Genomic DNA, 25,669 nt, shown 5'->3' with positions numbered 1-25,669 from the left:
CCCACTTTATGTTTCAATTACTGACTCTTTCTCGTGTTGTTTCTAGGTTCCTTTTGGAAAGGAGCATTAACTACATTGTTTGAATGAATAAAGGGACAGCATCTGGTTAAGTTTCACTAAATTCCTTGTGTTACTAATAACACCTGAAGTTATTAAAATTGTTAGAATAGTTATACTGCTTATTTACTTTTTGCCCTTTGCTCATCTTGGAATGTGAAAATAGACTGGCCAGTTCTATTCTTATATCTACTAGTATCACTTTCTAGTTCTCATGTAGGGAACTGTTTAAATGTAAACAAATAAAAGTTGATTGAAATTTAAAACATAAGTCATAAACATATGGGGCTGGACTGAAACCCGGGAGCAAGGCAAAACCAGAGTGTCTCCCCCAGGGTCACATCTAGTCCCTTCTTTCCCTTTGATCGGGGGCAACCTATTGCTGGCACAGATTACTTCATCGTCTGTGCCAGCTCAGCTGTGCTTACCAGAGCATTGGAGGGGCAGAGCCAAGACTCCCACCTGATGGGTGGGGGAATAACAGTCCAGTGGTGGCCTACCCTACAGGCGCTGGAAATGCAGGGAGTCCACGCAGGGACTTAAAGGGGCTCCTTATACCTTATTACACTCCTGCAGGGGCATGTGGCAGGGCTTATAGTTTAACCTGTTGGTTTTAAAATTAGGCTTTTGAAACTCTTAAAAAATTAAATCCCTAAATTTTGGTAATAAATTACCTGATGATCTCCCTTTAAATACAAATTTTTTTAAAAAATAAACATCTTATTGGAAATCAGATGTTATTTTAAATGCCATGCCATTTGGTGGAAGATATATTCATTTTCCTTTAAAATAAACTGTTTAAGTGACCACAAGGATTTGGCAGGTGTACATTTTGCTGGCATGCACAGTAGAGTTGAATTACATCGTTTTGCAGTATACATTGTTACATCACTTTTACCTGGAATATTGGTCAATGTTTTTTTTCACAGGACCCTTTGGGTTCACTACTTCCTGTGTATTTTAGAATTAGAAACCTCTGTTACACCAGTTTCATACTGCTTTAAATTCTTTGACTTCAGTGCAGTTGCACGGGCATAAAACTAGTGTAACGGGCTGGAGAATAGGGCCCTTAAAATCCAAATTGGATGTGTCATAATGGGGACGAAACATTGGGGATCTGCTTTTTCTCATCCCAAGAAAAAATACTACACAATTATTTTTGTGCAGCGAAGTGATGTGGACACATGCAGGAGGGCCTCTCTGTTGGAAATGGACTTTGAACACTTGCTCAGTAGGCCAGTGGTTGATGGCAATTCATGGAAATGACACAATCTATTTGGAGGAAAGTTGATAGCCTCACTGTTTCCAGATCCGTGCTCTGCTAGCCAATCTATAAGCTGCCTTCATTGCAGATTGCTGAGAAAGCAACTCTCCTGCTTGTAAGTGAGGCCCTATAATGGTGGCCACCAGGTGAGAGACTGAATTAAGAAAACATGAAGGGAAAATAGAAGAGCAAAACCTGTTTTAATTAGAGTGAAATATAGCCTGTTCTTTTCCAAGTCTAGGCTTAATATAGAGAAAATGTATTAGCACAGGACTTGACTTGCTGACTTGAGTAAACTCAATATGTGATGGATGAAGTCATACATAATTAATTGTTCTTTGCTGCATTCTTCCCAAAGTAATGGTTCTTAGCATCCACACGTATGATAATTTATGTTTTCCCTAGTGCTCTAGGACAGCCAATTAAGGAAGTGGAGGTGGCACCTGTGTAGTGCAGTGTTAACATCTACGTTTCCCTATCATGTGGGTTGCAACTTTCCATCATTTTTTTTCTTTTCTCCTTTTTAGTGCCTAAAGCAGTATATGCAGCTGGCAATTCGAGAAGGCTGTGGTTCTCCCATCACTTGTCCAGACATGGTATGCTTGAACCATGGGATCCTACAAGAAGCAGAGGTAGTGACACTTGTCTTCTCTCCTCTTTTTAGTTCCACCTTTATTTATAATAATAAATTATTATAAATAATAATTAATAATAAATTAATAAATAACTAATAAATCCACCATAATAAATACAATATTGTTCTGTTTCCTCCTCTTAATTACCTCTCATGAGTCTGTGACAGGAAGCCTGCCTGACCATAGGAACTAGAGACAAATAGATGTTTTTCTTTTCTGTCTTGAGAAAATGCTTACTTGGGATCCAGACAATTTCTGAATTACCCAGGCAGGTGATTTAACCAAAATATTCTGCATCCAGGAACCACTAAACATTCATTAGCAATGACTGTTGGAATGGCTTTGATATGGATACCTACGGTGGGTGAAATCCTGTCTCCACTGAAGTAAATGGCAAATCTCCCACTAGTTTAAGTGGGGTAAGGATTTAACCCAGTGTGTTTATATTGGGGTGAAGCAGGAAAAATGAGGACAGTTTCTTGTGTGTCAGTCTTTCTATAAATTGTAAGGGAAAGCTGGGTGGGAGTTGGATTTGACAGATGAGAAGAGTGAGAGTCTCAAAACCCAAAAGAGAGAACTTTCCAGTAGATGAGACTTTGGGAGCCCTGAGGCTGAACAAGGAGGTTACACTAGTGTGTGCACACACATACACACGTGTGTATACACCCACAGATATGTATAACACACATGCAGAGGAACATGCATATATACTTCTAAGGTTTGAGATAAAGAAACTGAGGTAGCATCCAATTCTCAGTTATATTATGTCCCCTTTATGCCATTTAGTCTGGGTAAAGTGGTCAGAAATAGCCCCTAGTCAAATGGCCTGCCTGGCTATTGTAGAAAGGATGTAAAGTTCCTAGATGGCCCCACTCTCAACCATGGCACACGAGATGGGTCGCTAGTATGGCTGGAGTGTACTACACTGCAGCAATTCTCTGCTTCCCAGAGGCCATGAAAAACAGAGTGTCAGAGAGAGCAGCCCCAAGGCTGTTCTTGCTTACATGGCAAATAGAGGGAGAATGTAGGGAGTGCAAAGGTGGCTAAAAGCATTAAACGACCTTTGCCCTCACTCCTTTTCTCTCATCCCCAAGTGCAGGAATGAAATAAATGAGACCCAAGCCCTGAATTTTCTTCCCCTGAATTGCACAAAAGCAAATACTTATTTGTTATCCTGTGGGCCTCCTACAGCCCTGTATTCAAAGATGGCATAGCTGTGCTCACTATAACCCAGTTCAAACGTGGGCATTGCCAGCGGAATTCTGTTGTGAATCCCCCAGTGAATGTGACCTGTGAGTATCTTTGTTCAGAATGTTTGCACTGTACAATAGCCAAGGTAGTGACCCCTGCATCCTAAGCTAAGCCATTTTAACAACTGTTTTAAATGTGGTTTATTTTGTAATGTAGACAAGGCATTAAAGTAAACTTCACTCTACCTGTGGTGAAATGTCATTCTGTAGTAAGCTGCTATTCTCGACCTCTTGGAATGCAGAAACGATAACTTAGTATGAGAATGGCTGTGGCACCCTTCCCCCGCACCAATTCAGAGTAAGCAAAGGAAGCAGAAGAGAAGGCCTGGGGCTATGGGGCAATATGAAGAAGACCTAATTCTATGACAGGGGTAGGCAACCTATGGTATGTGTGCCAAAGGCGGTACGTGAGCTGATTTTCAGTGGTACTCACACTGCCCAGGTCCTGGCCACCAGTCCGGGGGGCTCTGTATTTTAATTTAATTTTAAATGAAGCTTCTTAAACATTTTAAAAATCTTATTTACTTTACATACAACAATAGTTTAGTTATATATTAAGGACTTATGGAAAGAGACCTTCTAAAAACGTTAAAATGTATTATTGGCATGCAAAACCTTAAATTAGAGTGAATAAATGAAGACTTGGCACACCACTTCTGAAAGGTTGCTGACCCCTGCTCTATGATGATGCTTCCCTGATGAGGGAGGTGTGGAGAGGAGCCTGCACCCGGTGGATGAAAGAAAAAGAGCTGTGCTCACTGCTGAGGAGTGAAGAAAAGACTCAGAGGGTATGGCTCTCCTATAACTCCTCCTCACTCCTGTAGGAAATGAGGATGAGCCAACCTCGTTCTGTGACTGCCCTCTCCTACTAGCAGACTGGAGATGGTATCCCAGGTCTGCTTTCCTCTTGTTTGAAAAGCCAGCATGTGCATATTGTAATAGGAGCATGTTGCAAGGCCCCAGGTCAGCAAAGCACTTAAGCACCTGGTTAAGTCCCAGTACATGCTTAAATTAAGCATGTGCTTAAGTACTTTGGTGAACTGGGGCCTGAGAACCACATCTGGGGTTCTTACAGCACATGGGCATATGATGGAGTTATTCTTCACCTTCCACAGCATCTCCTCTTCTCCTCCTTTACTCTGCATGGAAATAGGAGAGAAACTAGTGGGCATTCTCACATCTTGGGAAGTAGGCAACCAGCCTTGAACAGAAAAGAATGTTTGCTTTAGTTGTATCATAACACTTAACAAATGTTACAAAGAGTTTTACTCTATTAAGCTATGTTTGTGGAGCTGCAGAAATTCTAAAGACTTATTTCCCATTAGCTAATCAAGAGGCCACTCCAGGGCATGCATTAATGGCCATTAATGTATTTCTTGGGTGCTTTCTGGGGCTAAAGGCTGAGTGACTACACAGCCCAAGAAGTGCATTAATGACCCATGAATGAAAGAATGTTCTGAAACTCCCCATTGGCATTGCTACTAGAAAAATGAAACTTTTGCATTTTAGAAGTCTGTTAAAATGAAATGTTTTATGGGTTTCATTGAATATATCTTTTTACTATGAAAAATAGTTCACAACAGATAGCAGAAAATAGTAAAACCATTCTCCTGTTTTCTTTAGTGATCTAAAAAGTTATTTTGTAAAACGTGTCAGTTATATGCAGAAACTTTTATTTCTGTTTCTCTTTCTCCTCTACAGGACTGCACCACTTAAAAAAATAAATAAATAAAAATAGTTAATTTGTGTAGCGGGGTGGATACCCCGCACCTAAAATAGAAGGGGGTTAAAAGCAGCCCTGGAGAGGGCTGTGGCTGGGGATGGCTGATTGGGGAAGCAGCCGCAGCTGGGCCATGCCCCATCAGGCCCGAGTAGGCCTGTTTAAAAAGGCTGTGAGCCAGAGGCCCAAGGAGTCTCTCTCCAAGCTGGGAGAGAGTAGGGCTTACCTGCCTGACAGGGTACTGAGGGTGGTGCAGTGCTGGGGAAGGAACAGGCTGAGTGGGGGTGCTCCAGGCTGGCAACTCCCCAGGCTGTAAGGCCTGGTCCAAGGCCCATAGAAGTACTTGGAGGCAGAGGAAGGCAACAGGTCCGAACCACCTTGCCTATGATGAGTGGCCTTTACACTGCAGTCTGCCCCAGGGAACAGGGGCTTGGTGATGACTGGCAGTAGCCCAGGCTGAGGCAAGGTGGGGATAGTGGGTTAGGGGTTCCCCAGGAAGGGGAGACCCAGAGGAAGAGTGTGGGGGTACTGCCAGGGGGCAGAACCCCAGAGAAAGGGGCACCAGGGTCTGTGAGGGACATGGGGGCCAGAGTGTGTGGATCACTGGCTTTCAGAGGGTGCTCTGTGCTGGAAAGAGCTAATTCCCCAATGACCAGCAGGAGGCACTACAGGGGTGAGTCCAAACCTTTAAAATTTGGATAGTATAGAATGTTTTTATTCCAAATTGCATGCTATGTATTTAAATAGATGACAGTATAAGGGCATTGTACAAACAAGAATATTGAAGGTGTTTGGCATGGAAATATTAATTAAACATTATACATGATTCAGTACAGGATCTAAAATGCAAGTTCCCATTTCAGGCAGAAAAATGATAACGTTATAATATTCCACTTTGTGAATTCATGAGACAGTTGATCTCCAACTTTTGCCTATAAAGACTCAACTCTGATATAACTTCATTACGTGAGACCACGTGACTTTCAGTTGGCCACACCCTCTGTGCCATTTGGTGGAATAGACCTTCATATGATTTATTTCTTGTTTGAGTATCTGCTTCTTTAAAAGGACCAATAAAAGACAAATGAAAACAATGTTTCAGTTTTATTGAAGACTTGAATAGACTTTGTCTAAACCAGGAAAAAGGATTTAAATCCTATCATGTTAGTGGACATTTGAAACACCATTTAATACCTAATTTAAACACAAGTTTAACCTCACAATCCTCTAACCTGGTTTTAAACACATTAAACTGTGCCTACACTAGAGGCCAAGTAAGATTTCTAGTTGTGTTAGCTAACAATTAACCCCTCTACCTCCCACCTTTTATTATATACAAGGTCACGGGGTGAATTTAGGATTCTTTCCAAAGCCAACTGAAAAACTGATGGGAGTCTTTCCATTGACTTCAATGAGCGTTGACTGAAGCCCTGAATGCTCATGAAATGGAAGGACTCCATAAAACAAGATATAACTTGGCATAGTGCAAGCTAGTGTTATGAATGTGTCACACACCCCTCTGTCAAGGTACTTTATCTTCTTGGTGTGCAGCATTTCTATTCTTCTACTCCATAGCCTATTCAGTTTTTCAGTATAAATAAGATATCTGTTTTATATTTCAGTAAAACTCTCCAGGGTGTGTAACTCTATTTTTAGATGCTTTTACAGGCTTAATCTTTGTTCTGAGCTGCATTCTGAAGCCTACGCCCTGTTGTGTTTTGTTGCTTTCTATTCTGGCAAAAGCTAAACGTTGTATTCCAGTAAAGTGTTAAACAATGTTGCATTACTTGCTGCTCAGGGACTGTATATGTGCCATACTAGCTTAAAAAAAACAAATGAAAATAGGAACATGTCTTTTTTAAAGCGCAGCTGAGCATTTCAGGTATGTTTGGGTAGAATGTACTGCTTGCTCGCAGCCTGAGGAAGGTGTTGGGAATTAGATGTAGGGTGAAATGGAGCTCATTGGGAGGAAATCAGGGAAGAGTAGCTTTCATGCAGGAAAGAGGTGTAGCCGAGAGGATTCGTTACAGATCTATCCCCGCCCACCTTTGACCAAAAGCCTTACTTCTTCTCTGACACAGCGTTCCCTATTGCCCCAAATCTGGAAATTCACCTAATAATCCTCAGTATTAACAGCTTTCCAAAGGGTTGACGTCAGTATAAGGTTTACAGCTAATTGATATGCTGACAAAAATGTTCAAATTTCCAAGAGAATGATTTTTATTCATTCCAGCCTAAGTGGCATGGGAAGTATGCAGTTTATAGAAATTATAGCAAGCACTGTTTTGCTGATGGGCTAGGGATACTAAATCCAAAATGGATCGGAAGTGAATCATTTTTCAAGATAAATAGTGTTGTGTGAATTGTTACTCTGGATGAATACTTAAAAAGATTGTTCAAAATTTTGCCTGTAGTTTATCACACAAGAAGGCCATCGGCAGCCTGGAAGTACAGGCCATGGAATCCAAAGGATAATCCTGATGGCTATTTAAGTATGTTGTCATAGTATAGTCAGCAAGTAGGACGCTTGCAATTTGAAATGTTACTTTTAGGCAGCTTGCTCTCTGCTCTCATTGGTATAACGATGTTGTGGTAGTGGTGATGGAACTGGTGCTCTGGAAAAAAGCAACTTTAATTTTATTATCCAAATAACCAATTTTTGCCATGACATAAAGTATATGAATATTTGGCCATATTTTGTCATAAGGTATGTTGTAGGTAGATCTATGCTGGAACAGGAATTTTTATCCATGAAAAATGTCGAGACATTTGATTTTTTTTTTGTTTTTTGATTTGGAAACTTGAATTTTTCTGCAAAACAAAATTTTAAAGTATTTTTGTTTTGGGTTGCTTGGAACATTCTGATTTAATAAAATGGGAATACTTCATTCTGACTTTCTAAAAAACTTTGAAATGAAAAAGTAATTTCAAAATAAAAAATTGATGTTTAGTTTTGACCTTATTTAACTGCTTTTAAAGTTTTTTTTCTCCTAAATGAAATTTCATGTAAATCAACAGTCTCTCAAGTTCTGATTTTGATGAAATGGCACTTTCTGACAGAATAGAATAATGTTCTGTTGGAAAATTTTCTACCAGCTCTAGTCCTAGGTCAAATCCTGGGTATTGTGTTAAATCAACAGTTGCTCGTAGTGTAGCCATTTTAAAAGCATACATATATGAAAAGGCAATATTTGATGAAGGAAGGGTCTGTTTCAAGATAAAAAGCATTTTAAAAAGCAAACCAGTTATCTTCTCAAACAAGACGTTTTATTCTTTAAGAACCAATTTTGAATTGGATTCATAGGTGTTACAGATGGAAAGGACCTAGTATGTTATCCAGTTCTTCTCTCTGCTGATGCAGAATTGTCCCATACCGAATGGCCTTGACTGTGCTGGGGATTTGCCCTGAAATACACCAGTGAGTGACTGAGCTGCATTAGTGCACAACCTCCGGTGTAGACATAAGCCACAGTTTGCATTTGTGCAGCTGATTGTGCTGATCACAGCTTGCACTGATGACCAGAATCAGAGCAAATCCCCAGTGCAGGCAAGACCTATATTTTCTAGTGCAGGAGCTCTCCAACTAGAGTGTCTGAGGGACTGTCCCTCTTCTCTCCCAGCCCTACTGCCGTCTCTTCCATTTGTCCTCATGTAGCATTCCTCTGTCAACTACAGCAATCACTTATGTTGAAAAGTAATATTAGGAAAGTACTTATGGTATCATTAGTTGTCTTTTAATGCAGTTTAGCAGCTGAAACAAGGAGGAGAGCCAGCATCATATGACCAGCTAGCTCTGCACAGACTGCCAGCGAGTGGTCAACTGGCCACAATTAGTCCACAGCCTCTCTGTTCATGATTTGTCTGTTACTTCTGATTCCTATATAGTATGAAGTGTGTAGCACTTAGTATCTGTAGGCCTCATGTATATATGATTTAGATCTGTAAGTGTCCTGTTTTCATTGCAGGCATAAATATAAATCTGGCCTGACTCTCCTCTCTCTCTCTCTCTCTCTCTCTCTCTAGTTTTGCACCACATCACTCCATTGATTTCAGTAGAGTTACTTCTGATTTACATGATTGACACCAGTATAACTGAGAGCTGACTCAGGCACATCATCTGTCTTGTAAAGAGATGCAGGGATGGTCTGAATGATATATATATATATTTTTAACATTGGCCCAAATCTTTAAAGTTCTTACTGATTGTATATCAGTTCTTATTTGGGCAAAAATCCAATTAGCATGCATTTAAAAAAGGTTAATTATTTTCTTTCTTTTTAATTTGAAAACTGGTTGGTCATTCACTAGAAGTGAAGTGTAAGAAGGTAGAGATCCACTGCCATCAGATCTTTGTTTTCCAGCATCCAAATTATTTTATTTTCCTCTTTGTCATCCACTGGTGCTTTCAATAAACGCGAAGGGAGCAAGTAAGCCAGTTCTATTTGAAATGAGCGAGCTCCTTAACGGTGAAGATAAATATTTTATGATGAAACTAGTAAACGCTGTATCTGGTGGCGGGAGGATGAGGTTAGCCTCCGACACTGAGGAGGCTGAAACCTCCCTCTGCCCATGAAAACCAAACCCAACCTACACTGTTTGGTCTTGACTTATCAAAGTGTTTCCTGTTGCTGTGGTGTCAATAACGTTCTGCCATAAATGCAAAGCCATACAATTTGTGCTTTTAAATATTTAAGGTGTGGGATTTTTAGGTGAATTTTCTGTAGAAGTGAAGTCTGCATGTTGGAAGGCTATGAGGAATGATTTTTGAACTTTTCTCATATACAAAAGTATATGTGTAAGGGGACTTGTAGCGGAGTGGACACCCGCTCGGGCCCAGAGGGGTTTAAGATAGCCCTGGGAGAGGGCTGGGGCAGGGGAAGAGCTGGGCTGATTGGCAGAGCATCCACAGCTGGGGGCCACGCCCCAAAAGACCCAGCAGGCCTTATAAAAGCTAGGGAAGGCGGGAGCGGAAGAGTGTGCGCTCACGCTCTCTCTCTCGCGCTCTGAGAGGAGGGACCTGGCTGCAGAAACCTGAATAGAGGACCTAGTTTGGAGCAGGGCTGGGGAAAGGCCAAGGGAGCTGTGGAGCTCTGGCCTAGGAAAGCCCCAGGCTGCAGGTCTGGGAAGGCCAATTAGGTACAGAGGTTGCAGGGGCAGCCATGGGTAGGCAGAGGCAGCAGGTCCAAACCCAGCCTTGCCAGTGATGAGTGGCTCATACTGCAGCCTGCCCCAGGGTGTGGGGGCTAGCTGGTGACTGGCAGGAGCCTACGACTGAGGTGAGGTAGGGATAGTGGGTGGGGGGGGGCTCCCCTGGGAGGGGAGACCCAGAACTGTGGGGTACTGCCAGGGGACAGCACCCAGCGAAAGGGGCACTGGGGTCCTGGGAGGGACACGGGAGCCAGCAGCAGCAAGGCGAGACACCGGCCTGAAGAGAGCGCTCCGGAGGCTGGAACGCTAATTCCCTGAGACGACCAGCATGAGGGGCCGCCGGTGAGTCTGCGCCCAGTTACAGGACTGTTGCCCCCTTACTAACATTCAATGGGGGTGTTTTGGTTGGCTAGCTCCCAGTACTAAAAGGGGAAGGGTCGATGGGAGATCAGGACCCTGATACTGACAGTCCCCAGGAACAAAGGGGAGAGGCCAATGGTCCAGGTCAGCCTGAATGACAGGGCGGGCAGGCTAATCAGGGAGTCAGGAGGCCAGGAAGGTCCCATCCTCCCTGTGAGCTGGAATTGCCTGGGTCAGACAGAGTGGGGCCGAGCTAAGGTGAGAGCAGGGCACCGTGCTGAGCTGGAGAGCAGAGCCGTACCAGATCCAGAGGGACCAGAAAAGCAGCCTAGGAAGCAGGTCAGAGTTGGGAGCAGAGTCACAGAAACAGCCCAGGGAGAGCAGACCCTGTGCTGGGAGCAGAGATGCAGACACAGAACCAGGTGTGGTGAGCAAGGGGGGACCCTGGGCAAAGGGCCCAGCGCAGAAAGACACCCGCAGTCAAGGGTCCTTGCAGGCCAGACTGGGAGGGGGATCTTAACCCAACAGGGGGCTGACGCTGGGAAGAAGGGTCCCACCACCCAAAGCCTGGAGGTGTGTGGCCACCACCAGAGCAAGTGTCCAACACGCAGCATCCCTGCAGCACAGCCAGGGCCTGAGAAGGAGGCCTGGGACCTACAAGGAACAGACTGTGAACTGCCCTGACATTCCAGAGACACTGTTTGTGATGTTCCCTGCCACAGAGCGGGGTGATGTATTTTCCTTTAACCTTTCCCATTTTTCCTTCTTTTTTAAATTAATTGTTGATTAAACAACTTGTATTTGCTTTAAATTGTATGTAGTGATCAGTGGGTCAGGGAAGTGCCCAGTGTGGAGAGTACCCTGGAGTGGGGACACCCTAGCCCCTATCCTAGGTGACCACAGCAGGTTTTGGGGTTGAGCCCCCCCAGGAATCCTGGGCCCAGCCTTGTTGGGGTTGCGAGGACTCTGCCAGGCAGGAGAGTGGAAGGGGAGCCCTCAAGGACAGGGAGGCCTCTGGGTAAAGGAACTGGGAGCGAGGACTCAGATCCTTTCGCTAGCCCGGTGTAATGCAGAAGCCAGGAAAGTTTCCCCCACAATAGCTGGACCATTCCCCTGCTTACATATGCTGCCTCCAGGCATGGATTTAGGGGTTTTGGCAGAGGAGGTTACTGGCTGGTGCAGCTCCCTGTGGTAGCCTGGTTCACGGTGTTTGTGGTGGTCTCACTTATTCAAACATCCATTTTACTAGAACATCATCTGTTGTGAGGAACCTCCCTCTCTATGGGCAAGATTATGGCATGGTCCACATGGCTGCTCAGGGACATAAATGGATGTAAGATCCATTCCCCTCTGTGACCTCCCTGACTCTCCATTACAAGCATGAGGATTTAAGCAGCGGCTGTGTGTCCAGTACGCTCCCTCTCTGGTGCATCTCTTGGGAGAGTAGATGGAGCTTTTTGGCTCTGCTGCCTCCAATGTGCTGGCCACTAGAGTAGTGGGTGGGCAAGTGGGGGAGGGCACAAGAAAGGACTAATTCCTAGCTGCTTCCGTGTGCTACCCTGTACTGAGGGCTGTAAATAAATGGACAGTCTAGCCTTGTGTGCATTGAACCTCGTTCCTTTCATCCTCCTTTATTTGTTTCTTTGCCTCAGGGACCTACAGTGTCTCCCAGTTACTGTAACCTTTATAGAACTCATTAAGAATCCTATTGTTGGACACTGTGCAAGGACGTCACTGGGCGTTCTGAGTTACAGCATCTCCATATGTTTACTGGGATTTCTTAAGTCTTTATGCTTTGTGAGAAAGGCACTATCCCCACTACAGTTATATTTTTTATAACAATATTGTAGAAGTGCCTAATGTGTACAAAATCTAAAACTTATTTAAAACGTATGATAAATCGCAAATGTAATGCCTGACAGCTTTTCAGAGGAGAAGAGCATTTGTTATCCATGTACATTTTCGCTAGACCTTTAACATAATTAAAAACAGCTCTGAAATATTTCCTTTGGCATTTGTCAACCAGTCTCCTTAAATTGGACAACTTCTTAGCCTGGAACAAGCTTTGGTATTTTCCTTTCTGTCACATACCTGCTCTCCTTCCTTTGTCACTTTTTAATCAAACTTGGTACAGCTTTGATTCCGAACCCTGATTCCCAATGGCTTCGGAAGTTCTGGGTGTGTGGATACAGTGGATGGGATTATCAGGAGGGGGGGGGGGTAGAAATGTAACAGACGTGTAAGGGAGCCGTTAAAAGTCAGCCTGAAAAAATGCCAGGATAGGAGGAGACAAACATTTAATCTCACAATGATCCCATCCAATGCTTGTCATCTTTGCTTTATTAAATGTAACTGAGATTAAAAACGTCTTGTGTCAGGGATGTGCCACTTTTATTTCCCTATGAAGTGCCAAGGGCTGAATAAATAATAATTATGATTTCATCGCTCTTTTTAATTCACAGCACTAGCAGCTATTAAGGTGTCATATACACAAGCAATGATGATATTTCTTTAAGAAACACTCAAATAGATTCTTTTAAGGCACCTGGAAATCTGGGGAAATTGTGGGATAGATCCTTGGTCCTATTTTTGCCAGCTTTGTGGTGCAAAGGAGCCAGAAATTTGGTGGGTCTGTCAGAGTGAGGATTTCATGGAATGGGGAATTAGCTGTATGCCACCCACTTTCCAGGCCAGTCCTGCAATCCCCAGTTGCTAGAAAGGCCCATTGAACTAGTCAGCTGGATGTGATTAAGTTATCTCAAGGGCTGGGCATCGACTCACCAGTCCCAGGGTCAGGGTGTCATAAAGTAGACATAAAGACATCCTTGCTACTTCCCTGCCTGTTAAATGTATCTTAGTCACAGCTGAGGATCTAGCCCTGTTTACATAACCAATAGGTTTATGTTTTTGTTTGCAAAGTAAAGAGTGACGTTTTCTTATGTAAGGAAATTTCCAATGGTCAATATGCAGAAACTTTTTTTATTTTGTACTTCTGTATCACATTTCATTTAAATGCACTGAGTCTCTGTGTGTATATAATGTCTTCTGCAGTTTCCACAGTATGCATCCGATGAAGTGAGCTGTAGCTCACGAAAGCTCATGCTCAAATAAATTGGTTAGTCTCTAAGGTGCCACAAGTCCTCCTTTTCTTTTTGCGAATACAGACTAACACGGCTGTTACTCTGAAATGAGTCTCAAGACTCCTGAGAAAATGTTATCTCCATTTTAAAGATGGCAAAACTGGTAGAGGTTACATGAGTTGCCCAAGATCTGAATGAGCCAGTAACAGCTGGAAATGGAACTCAGGCTTTCTGACTCCTTAACCCATAATGTAGCTACAAGATTTCTCTCTTCCCCCCCTTATAACATAGGGCATGAGTCAAACCCTTTGAAACCAATAGGATCAGGCCCACATTGCAATTTTTCTCTGAATTTACTCTAAAGAAATTTCTTGTACTTTATATTTTCTACAGGATGAACCTTTTAACTATAGTATTTGTTAAAGTTTTAACACTTTCTTCTCAGAGTTAGGATTTTTTTTCAAAAGAACAAATATTTATGTATTACATGGAAGGAGTAAAGTCTACAATGAACTTTGGCCTATTGTGCACTTCACTGTATATTCATTAACTTTAAGTGGAGCTATTAAAACAGCTTTTGTTTTGTTTTGTTGTTTGTTTATTTTTTGTTCAGAGGTTCTTGTAAACAGGGGGCAGCTGGCCTGTAAGACTAGTAGGGATAATCCCCTCCAATATTGCCATCCCTACCAGCCACACTGTAGATATTGAGTTGTGTAGCTGATGCAATACCGTCTGCTGGGACTCCTGGTGGAGCGAATACTGCTCCAGTCCCTGGAATAAGCAGAACCCTCCCTGCGTTGCCACTGGTGTCTTCTGGAGCTGCAATCCTGGAAATCCCTGCAGCATATAGACTGCAGACAGCAGAGGGAGGAGGCACAAAACCAGGATTACAGGCTTGTATGGGGCTATTTCCCGTTAACTCCATAGAGGCAGAATATGGGGCTCCCTGAATACATTCCCTGAAGTCATCACCTGTCCCGGTTACCTCTGCTCCTAATTCTCCAGCACCAGCAATTTATGAGCCTAGTGGTGTTAGATATCAGAGATGAGGGGGAAGGGTTAGCCATGGTTCTTTAGCTCAGGCTGTAGCAATTCATGTCTTTTTCCTACCTTCCCAGGGTGTATTGAGGACAAATACAGTAAAAGACTGTGAGCTGCTCAGATACTGTGACAACAGGGGTCATATTAGTACCTAAGATCTGAAGGGTTCTAAGCCTAGAGATGGGTTTTCAAAGTCCTGAAGGGTTTATGCAGTGATGAGCTGCCAAAATATTAACAGGTTCCCGCCTCACCCTACGAGGGGGTCGTTGCCCACCCCCACCCCCAGGGACTCCTGCCCCATCCATCCCCTTCCCCTGTCCCCTGACTGCCCCCAGAACCAGGCAGGAGGGTCTCGTGGGCCACCGTAGTGGGTGCCCACCCCACCCCTAAGAGCCAGAGGCACCTGCCGGGGGGCGAGGTGGGGAGTCCTGGCGGTGCTTACCTGGGGCAGCTCCCAGGAAGCATCCGGCAGGTCCCTCTGGCTCCTAGGGGCCGGGGAGCATAGCAAGGGGGGAGCAGGGGGAGCGGCATCTCCCCCACTAATCACATCAAAAGTGGCGCCTTAGGTGCCGACTCCCTGGGTGTTCCAGGGCTGGAGCACCCACTCTGAACCCATGGGGAAAATTTGGTGGGTGCAGAGCACCCACCAGCAGCTCCCTGCCCGGCCCCAGCTCACCTCCACTCCGCCTCCTCCCCTGAACGCACTGCCCCGATCTGCTTCTCCGCGCTCCCCACCAGCTTCCCACGAATCAGCTGTTCGGTGGGAAGCCGGGGAGGACTGAGAAGCAGGTCATGGCTTCCCGCTCAGGCCGAGGGTGGCGGAGGTGAGCTGGGGCAGGGAGCAGTTCCCCTGTGCACCCTCCCCCACCCACCCCAGGTTACCTACTGCGGCGCGCGCAGCCCTCCTCGCGCCTTCTCCCCCCCTCCCCCAGCCCAAGCTCACCTCTGCTCTGCCTCCCTGGGCCTGAGCGGGAAGCCGCAGCTTGCTTCTCAGCCCCTCCGGCTTCCCGCATGAACAGCTGATTCGCAGGAAGCCTGGGGGGCGGAGAAGCAGAGCGGGGCAGTGTGTTCAGGGGAGGAGGCGGAGGTGAGCTGGGGCCAGGGGTGGGGCGGGGAGCTGCTGGTGGGTGGTCTGCACCCACCAAATTTTCCGCTTGGGAGCTCCAGGGCTGGAACACCTGTGGAGTTGGCGCCTAAGGCGTCACTTTTGGCCAGTTAAATTTAGAAGCCCTTTTAGAACCGGTTGTCCCTCGTGGAACAACCGGTTCTAAAAGGGCTTCTAAATTTAACAACCGGTTCTAGCGAAGCGGTGCGAACCAGCTCCAGCTCACCACTGGGTTTATGTGTACAGGGGTGTGCTAGTAGGGGTTCTGAGCTGAGAAGTGATGGGAGGGAGAGATTTCAGAGCTGAGGGAGGTGGTTCTGAGCCATGGAGAGGTTAGATAGGAAAAGAGGGGCTGATTAGATGGAAGGCTGTGTTTGTGGGTGCATATATTTAAACAGTCAGCTCTCATCTTTGATTTAACTCTGCTCCTGCTGAAATCAGTGGTAAAATTCTCATTGATTTCAACGGAAGCAGCGTAAGGCCAATGTTGAATGCATTTGAAAATCCCAACCTCAATTAAAATCGCACACTCTAGCACTGAGGATTTTTTGACAAATAGTTTCTTGAGTAGTAAAGGGCATGCTTAAGAATCACCAATTAATGCATTAGTGATGCCACACATTTTAAAATACAGTAGCTGTCAGAGCCTGAATGACTAGAAAGGAGCAGCTGGACTAACTCTTACTTTCTCCAAACTCTGTTCAGATTTCAAGGCAACCAGGAGGAATATGGACAATGCTGAAATTGCACCTTTCTTTTTTCACTCTTTGGCTTCATTCTTTACTGAAATTCCTCAGCTCCTTTTTTTTTTTTAAGTTCGATTACTGTTGTGTTTCTAAGAATGTTTCAAACTAATTTTTAATGAACAGATGAAAATGTCTTGAAGCTCATATTACCCTAGAGAGCTGTCAGAGGAAAGAGGTTTGTCCCTTGAAAAGACAGTGTATAGTAATTTCTGTTCAATCTCTGAACTAGAAAGAAAAAATATTTTGAACCTTAAGACTGTGACTGATTAAGCTAAGAATGTGTTTTGTAAAAACTTGCTAATGTTTCTAAGTCTGACATAAAATCCTTTGATTTCCTCAGTTATAAATCTTTTAAGCATCTTTAAAACACTTAAATCCTGATGTCAGTGGCATTTTTTTTTGTATAACATGGGTTAGATCAAATAAATGATCCAAACATCTGCCTTTGAAATGCAACTTTATATTCCAGACTGCTTAATTTTTGTACCTTGAGTAAAATGAGTTATGTACAAATGAACACATTCTTTGCTCCTTCCCAGTGGCAAAACCAATCCAAATTACAAGCAGGATAACTTGTATTGTATTTTTGTCTGTATTCTAATACTTTTCATACTGGCGCAACAGAGGGCGAGGCAACCAAGAGTTTGTTACTGCTTCAGTGAGTACTGGAGAGGGCTAAATTCTGGGGGTGTAATGCTGTAGGGCCTCATGTGAAGTGCAGAGAGCCATCAACTCCCTCTGAAACTGTTCATTTGTATCAGTGGGAGTTGAGGCACCTCAGAAAACAGGTCCTAATTTAACAGGAAAATTTAGGAAGGTGGGTTTATTCTCAGGAGAAAAGACTGAGGTGGACTAATACCATTTTTCAGAATGATGGAAGAGTATTTACAGTGATCATAGAATCATAGAATATCAGGGTTGGAAGGGACCTCAGGAGATCATCTAGTCCAACCCCCTGCTCAAAGCAGGACCAATCCCCAATTTTTGCCCCAGATCCCTAAATGGCCCCCTCAAGGATTGAACTCACAACCCTGGGTTTAGCAGGCCAATGCTCAAACCACTGAGCTATCCCTCCCCCCAAAAGCTGTGAACAGGATCATAGAATATCAGGGCTGGAAGGGACCTCAGGAGGTCATCTAGTCCAACCCGCTGCTCAAAGCAGGACCAATCCCCAATTTTTGCCCCAGATCCCTAAATGGCCCCCTCAAGGATTGAACTCACAACCCTGGGTTTAGCAGGCCAATGCTCAAACCACTGAGCTATCCCTCCCCCCAAAAGCTGTGAACAGGATCATAGAATATCAGGGCTGGAAGGGACCTCAGGAGGTCATCTAGTCCAACCCGCTGCTCAAAGCAGGACCAATCCCCAATTTTTGCCCCAGATCTCTAAATGGCCCCCTCAAGGATTGAACTCATAACCCTGGGTTTAGCAGGCCAATGCTCAAACCACTGAGCTATCCCTCCCCTCCACTGAGCTATCCCTCCCCTAAATGGATGATGGATAAATATAGGTGATGGGTTCAAAATCTAAGATCCAAAGGGCCATATCTTCAGCTGGTATAAATAAATGTAACTACGTTGACTCAAATGAACCATGCTGACTTGCACCAGATGAGGCTCTGGCTAATAATCTTAAAAAAATTAGGGTGACTGAATGTCTTTATAGGGTAGATAATGGAGGATACAGCCCTTCAGCACCTCTATGTCACCAGTTCAAATCCAGCCATGGTTGGTAGTGACTCAGACATACCAGCTAACGACTATGTGGTTGCCTATATGAAATGAGTTGGTAATTTCAGTCCAGTTCACAGTGGACAAGGGTGCACATCACAAAATCCAGCAACACTGTTGTCGTCAATCTTAGCCAAAATGACAACAAAGGGAGACTAAACTCCCCTCTCAGTACCCTAGAGGTGACTCCTGTCACCAAGATTGAAGGACATTGGCAGAGGGAAGCTTTCCTTGTTGTACTTCTGTACATAAATAAAACAGGGCTGGCAATCTATCACCTTTCATTAATAATAAATCCACATGAAATACATGGGGAAGCTAGAAGTAAATAAAGCATCCAGGAAGAACTATTTCTTGTGAAGGATAATAAACATAGGGACTAAGTTACTGGAATGTGTGACCTGAAATACAGGTGGTCTGGAATTAGCTAGACTTGCATCTCGAGAAGGAAGGGATTGAGGAGAATGGGGGGGAGGGGGAAACTAGTAAAGGAAGGTTGGTTGAGATGAGACTCAAAAGAGCAGGCATATGGGGTTGGCTGGTTTGTTTTTTTTTTTTTTTTTTTTTTCTTTTCCTAACATTTCTTCTATTCTTATGTTTCATTTCAGATTGCCTGTTTGGTACCTGTTGATCAGTTTCAGTTATACCAGCGACTGAAATTTGAACGAGGTGTGAACCATTTATTTTATATTTATCCTACCATGGCTTAAAATATGGGGTTACGGGATTCTACTGATTACTAGAAGGCCCTCTCCCCTAGGGAGGGAAAAGTCCTTCCTTTTAACATAACTTAACTACAAAGAGCCGGCTGGATTCTATTCCTACTCAAGTCAGTAACAAAACTCCCATGGACATAAGCAGGAGCAGGACCAACAAGGCAATTTTTTTAAATTAAATTTATTAGTGAAAATATTCGAACTTGTGTGCCTGAGATTAGATTACCTTTCCTGCAGAATCCCCCATACTGGGTCCTTGGGAGAGCTGCAGTGAGGCGGCATCCATGATAGAATGGGTGTAGCTGTGCTGCAAGGGACCAGGTGGCATTTGCATTAGGTTAGGATGCCAGGGGCTGGCATTGGTATGGAGGCATGGAGCGTCCAAGTGGATGTCCTTGGCCTTCCATGATCCTAGAGGATCTGCAATGTTTGGGTTTTTCCATGTGAGCAAACCCAGTTTGCATGATAGGACAATAAAGGGAAAGTGGGGAGACCTCTGCAATGGAACCCTCACCAAGATTTTCTCCCCTGGTTTTTACCATGGGAGGGGATCTCGCTCATTATTGACTACAGCAGAGGTCCCCAAACTGTGAGGCACACCTCTCTAGTGGGTTTCCAAGGAACATTTGGGAGACATGGGTGGGGTCCTGGGCAAGTCCCCATGGGACTGCCACCCAGCTCTGCTCCTGGCCGTGGCCTTCAGCCCCGTATCCGGGGCCCCAGCTTCTGGCCTCAGCCCCCAGCCTCGGCTCCACTTCCACCCCCAGCTGTGGCCCCATCCTCAGCTCTCTTAACCCTGTCTGTATCCCCCCTCACTCCTGGAGCGACAACCCCACTCTTGGCCCCAGCTCGGGGAGGGGCAGATAGGGGTAAGGAGGGGCGTGAGGTAAAAAGTTTGGGGACCACTGGACTACAGCTTTTGTCATAAAGAAGCCGATGACATTAAGAACATAAGAATGACATATGGGTGAGACCCATGGTCCATCTAGCCTAGTATCCTGTCTTCCGACAGTGGTCAGTGCCAGGTGCCCCAGAGAGAATGGACAGAACCAGGGCAATTGTCAAGTGATCCATCCCCTGTCATCCAGTCCCAGCTTCTGGCAGTGGGAGGTGTAGAGACACCTGGAGCTAGGGGGTTAATAGCCACTATCCTCCATGGTTTCTTGAATGCTGTTATACTTTTGGCCTTCACAACATCCACTGGCAATGAGCTCTGCAGGCTGACGATGCACTGTGTGAAGAAGTACTTCTTTATGTTTGTGTTAAACCTGCTGCCTATTAATTTTCATTGGGTGACCCCTGGTTTTTGTGTTTAATGAAGGGGCAAATAATACATCCCTGTTCGCTTTCTCTATACCATAATTTTATAGACCACTATAATATCCCCCCTCAGTCATCTCTTTTCTAAACTGAACAGTTCCAGCCTTTTTAATCTTTCTGTACAGAAGCTGTTCTGTACCCCCAAATCATTTTGTTGCCCTTCTCTGTACCTTTTCCTATTCTAATCTTTTTTTGAGATGGGATGACCATCAAGCTACCTGTGCTCACCTTTCATAATTCTGCCCCTGCGAAGTGGTCTGTTTTAGTTTTACGTAGTCCCACCTTCCTCCACCATCATCTCCACTCAGCCAACAATGTTGACCTCATCACAAGTTTTTTTTGTTTGTTTGTTTGTTTTTTGTTTTTTGGTTTTTTTTTTTACACGAAACCTTTCTGCATCTTCTTCCATGCTGCCCCTTAGGAATGGAACACCTATTCTGGAATGACTGGCAAGGCCACTACGCTTTTGTCCTTTGAATTGCTTCTCAGGGCTTATCTCTGCCATGGCCTATGTAAGAAATCAGACAGTTATGTTGACTTGAGTGACAGGTTGGATTATTTGGCATATACATAATTTTAAATATTATGTATAAGTGTATCTAATGAGTCAAGTTTATTAATAGTGACTTAACCGTAGGCCAATACCAAAACCAGGGACAGCCATTTTGACCTCAAGTGGCAATACAAATTACAATATAATGGGGTAGGTCTTCTGCCTGCCCAGAGCCACATAGACAGAGGCGGTTACATTTCTCAATGCCAGTATGGCTGCCTTCTAAGTAAGCTGTCTGCATAGATTGAAAACAGAGCTGTAAAGACTGTCCATAACTTGCTATTGGACAAGCTGTCTAAATAATTGGCATACCCATGAATCTTTTTAACAAGAGGGAACCAAGGAGACATCTTTGTAATGGAAAGAACTGCCATGTCTAATTGCTTTTTAGTATCCTCTAATCTCAACTTGATTTTAAATTTTAAAATGTGAAATCACTAGTCTAATCTTTTTCCAATTCTGAGGCCTAGAGAATGCAAATAGTTCTGAATATACCCTAACCAAGGAAATTTATATGGAAAAGCCCTACTGAGCTGTTCCTCTAAGCATAGCCTTGGCAAATGTTGTTGTGGATGCATACTATGAATGTGAAGTCAAAAATTGATATTACAATATTACACTTTAGACAATAGAATTCATGCCTGTCTCGGCTCTAAGAAGAGCAGTTGAGGTATTATTTGGGAGACCAAGTATCTTCCTCAAACACTTTGTTTTGGATCATTCCAATCCCATGGGATCAGTCCATTCCCATGTTTCTGCACCATACAAAATTTGAGCACATACCTTGGCCTCAAACTCTCTTAAGGCAGTGGTTTTCAAACTGCGGGTCACAACCCAGTACTAGGTTGTGGAATGTAAGGCACTGGGTTGTGGCGGCTCTGGTCAGCACTGCCGACTGGGCCGTTAAAAGTCTAGTCAGTGGTGCTGCCCAGCTAAGGCAGGCTAGTCCCTACCTGTTCTGACACTGTGCTGCACCCCAGAAGTGGCCAGCAGCAGGTCCAGCTCCTAGGCAGGTAGGCCACGTGGCTCTGTGTGCTGCCCCCGCCCCAAGCACCGGCTCCACGCTCCCATTGGTCGGTGTTGGTAAAGTGCCCCTTCGTGTCCTTACTATGCCTACCTTAGAAACTTCCCACCTGAATCTATCAAAAAATCACTAAAAGTTTTTGGATTGCTCAATTTATTATTTTATCTGTAGTATTTCTCGAGGGCAGAGCAAACAACCAGTCACTGCATGAAGAATGATACATTTCATATTTCCTTATCTTCTACACCCAACTGAGCATTAAAATGATCTAAAAATAAAGCTTGCTGATGGATAATTTATTAATCAATATGTCAATAAAAGATTCTAGCTCTGCCCATAAGGATTTGTTATAATAGGAGGATCCCGATGGTGGCAAATAAGCATATTCAAAGCAACTAAAGTAATATTATAAAGGAAATAGGGATTACCTGGAACTAATACATTAACTGTAGCATTTAATTTGACTGAAATTAAAAGGGCCAGTCCACTGAATGGTCTTCCCTTCTTAGCACATTTGATAAATTTCAAAACAAAATTCATAATTGGGAGATAAAAAGATCCATCTTTGGTGAGCCAAGTTCCTTGTAAAAAAATTAAATCAAATAGAGATGAGATTTTAAAGGTTTTTCACAACAAATAATTCTTAAATTCCAAATCATGGGCTTTGCTTTTGAGGCTGTTGAATTCATTTCATGAATTCATCAATAACTATAATGGATCCAGAGGGAAACTTCTAGTCAAGTCAATTCCTTAACTTACTAATTGAGAATCCTGATATCAGTACAAATCACCCCATTAGATTTACAGTTATGGTTAGATTTCCCAATTGTTCCCTCTTCAATCCTTTGATTGCATGTTAACTCCTGTATATTAAAATCTAAGACTGACCCCCCTGGATATACTTATACCACAGGATAAAGACCAACTGAATTTTTGGGAGATCTTTTTATGCTTGTTTTTATCACTTAACCAAGGAGGAGAGGAGTTCAAGTAATCATTCCCAAACTATCAGAGGGGTAGATGTGTTAGTATGGATCTGTAAAAGCAGCAAAGAGTCCTGTGGCACCTTATAGACTAACAGACGAAGTGGGATGCATGCATCCGATGAAGTGGGTATTTACCCACAAAAGCTTATGCTCCAATACGTCTGTTAGGCTATAAAGTGCCACAGGGCTCTTTGCTGCTATTCCCAAACTAGTTAATTTTAACCTTATTTATTCTGTATCGTCTGAAACTATAGGGACTTGTCTTCACAACCGGGGAGATCAATGCTGTTGCAATCGATGCAGTGGGTGTCGATTTAGCAGTTCTAGTAAAGACCCACTAAATGGATGGCAGAGCGCTCTCCGGTTGACTCTGGTACTTCACTGGAATGAGAGGAATAAGGGAAGTTGACTGGAGAGCATCTCCCGTCAACATACCCCAGTGTCTTCACTGCGCTAAGTTGACCTAAGCTATGTTGACTCTAGCTACATTATTCATGTAGCTAGAGTAGCATAACTTAGGTCAACTTACCCCAGTAGTGAAGACAAGCCTTCTATTCCCCGGATAGTCTTAAGTGCCCCACCAGTTTTTAAATGCTAACTACACACATTCTTGTAGACGTAGGTTAAAGTCTATTATCCACAGATCTGATTTGTAAAGATTAAAGTATACAGTGCTGCTCTCAGTATATAAATCTGGTGTCACAAATGAGCCAGAGTCTCTGCCCTTTCTGTAGGAATATTTTTGAAAATACTATTAGTCAAAACTCTTTAAGCCAGAGCCATTGTACTGATTACGTGCATGGAGGAAATCCAGCCCTCTTTTCAGCTTTGTAGCTATTGAAGATGCACAATCAGTTAAACAATTTTCTTCGAGTCTAAACTCTTGCCATATCTGCCATAGGCTTCCCAAAGTGATACGGAAATCAAAGAAAGATTCTTTTATTTCAGAAATGTCTAAACATTTTACCAATAAGCTTTCCCAACTTATACATTGATGACAACCAGGGGCAGTGTCTGATGAAAAATTCATGGAAAAGATTGTGTTTGATTCTGTAGATTTGAAATCTACCAAGTATTTTACAGAGAATTCAAAAGTCTGGCCAAGTAATTGTCCTGTGAAAACCATCCTGGGCCTGATTCCTGTCGGGCACCAGTCTTTGTATAAGAGTGGGAACAGAGTCCCAAAGGGCCTAGACCAGAAGCAGGGTGGTCACCAAACTCCATTTCCACTGAAGATATGTCCATACCACATCCTCTTCCCTGGGCAGGAGGGTTATAAAGTCTGTAGTTTTAGAATGAGCAAAGAAACAGGTAGGTGCAATTGTGGTGGAGGCAGAGTTGCTGCACAACCAAGATTTATGGGCTTGCTGACAGGTTTTAACTGTTGCTAGGATATTTAGTTAATTCAGCCCAGCTCCTTCTGCCCTCAAGCCACTCTTTCAGCCTATGACCTTTTGCTGTAACCAGCATTTGCTCATGAGCAAGGATACAATTTAGTCACAGATTCCATGACTTTAAGACTCCGCCGTGACTTCTTCAGCTTCAGTCCCTGCAGCTGGAATGCCACCCCCCAGGCAGCGGGCCTCGGGCTTCACCCCGTTCCCCCCAACCTTCCTATGGGGCTCAGCCTTCAGTCTTCCGCAGCGGTCAGCTCACCTCCAGTTATTTTTAGTAAAAGTCACAGACAGGTTGCTGGTTTCAGTGACTTATTGTTTATTGTCCACGACCTGTCTGTGACTTTTACTAAATATAACTGTGATAAAATCTTAACCTTACTCACGAGCAGTCACCCATCACCTAGGTTCTTACTCTTATACCAGGCACAAACACTCTAACTCCCACACTCCAGTCAAATCTGTATCTCTCCAACCAGGAACAAACAAATCCTCTACTGCCATGAGCAGGACCCAGGCTCAGAGAAGAGGAACCACCATTTCACACTGACAACTGCATTCCACTTCTCTGGCACAAGGACTCGCCACCTCCTTCTGGGGGCCCACTTCACTGCTCAGTGGGCCCAGGAGCTCACAGGTGGTGGTCCTGTGCAATTTGCCAGTGCCACTCCACTGACCCTGGCCAGGGGCTCTTCTCTCCCATTGGTTACACCAAGCAGGGGTCTGGCTCCCTTCATAGCACCAGGAAGCTTCGCTGCTCACTGGACCTGCTCCCAATGCTGCTGTTGCCTCAGTTTCATCCCTTCCCATGTTGTAGCCATGCTCTCCAAGCTCCTTCTCCGCAACAGCCAAGGATCTGAGTTACTCAAGGCTGCCCCATGCTGCTGTCTCCTTCTTGCGCTGCTCCTATTTCTGGTGCTGGCTCTGCTTTATATTAATATCATATTTTTGATTGTATCCCTATCACTCTACTCTTCCTCCTGGATTGTCGTCTTATATTGTAATGTCTTCAGGGCCAAGAGTGGGTCTTCATATATATTTGTACAGCACCTAGCACAGCGGGCTCCCAGTCTTGATCCAGGCACTACTAAATTTTTAATGATACTCAGAAAACAAATCCACCACTTGAGTGCAGCCGCCTTTGCAGTGAAAGGCAGCTGCTGTTTTATAGTGCATAGTAACGCTATGCAACAGCTTAGGACATGAATTAAAGAATATTGTATCCCAACTGAGGTAGGCAGAATGCAATTGGCTGAATGGAATTTGGCCAGGACAAATGGGTTTTGCTTCTATTTCTGTGAAAATTACCATGGGATCTTTAATGACCCCAAGAGACCAAAACCTCCATTTTATGTCTAATCCAAAGCATGGGACTTTTAACAGTACGCTGTCCCCAAATACCATGTGAAAGGCATTGGTTTAGTACCAATTCAGAAGAAAAAGTATTACCCACAGAATCAAAAACACTATTCTGCATTTTCTTAGGCTGTTTTCCAGATAACATCTGACTGTGCATATTGTGAGAACTGACTAGAGCACA

The 25,669-nt window shown here is 44.0% G+C and overlaps 1 protein-coding gene across 1 annotated transcript in view; it reads left to right on the top strand.

The window, feature by feature from the left end:
- RNF144B (ring finger protein 144B) overlaps positions 1-25,669 on the top strand; it is a 72,849-nt gene that overhangs the window by 36,895 nt on the left and 10,285 nt on the right. The window contains exons 3-4 of the mRNA XM_084619324.1: positions 1,849-1,953; positions 18,745-18,805. Coding sequence (XP_084475450.1) covers positions 1,849-1,953; positions 18,745-18,805 — 166 coding nt within the window. The remainder of the gene's footprint in view (positions 1-1,848; positions 1,954-18,744; positions 18,806-25,669) is intronic.

Source organism: Lepidochelys olivacea (genome assembly GCF_965140295.1).
Source record: "Lepidochelys olivacea isolate rLepOli2 genome assembly, chromosome: 2".
NCBI lineage: Eukaryota > Metazoa > Chordata > Testudines > Cheloniidae > Lepidochelys > Lepidochelys olivacea.
This window is presented reverse-complemented; position numbering and strand designations above follow the sequence as displayed.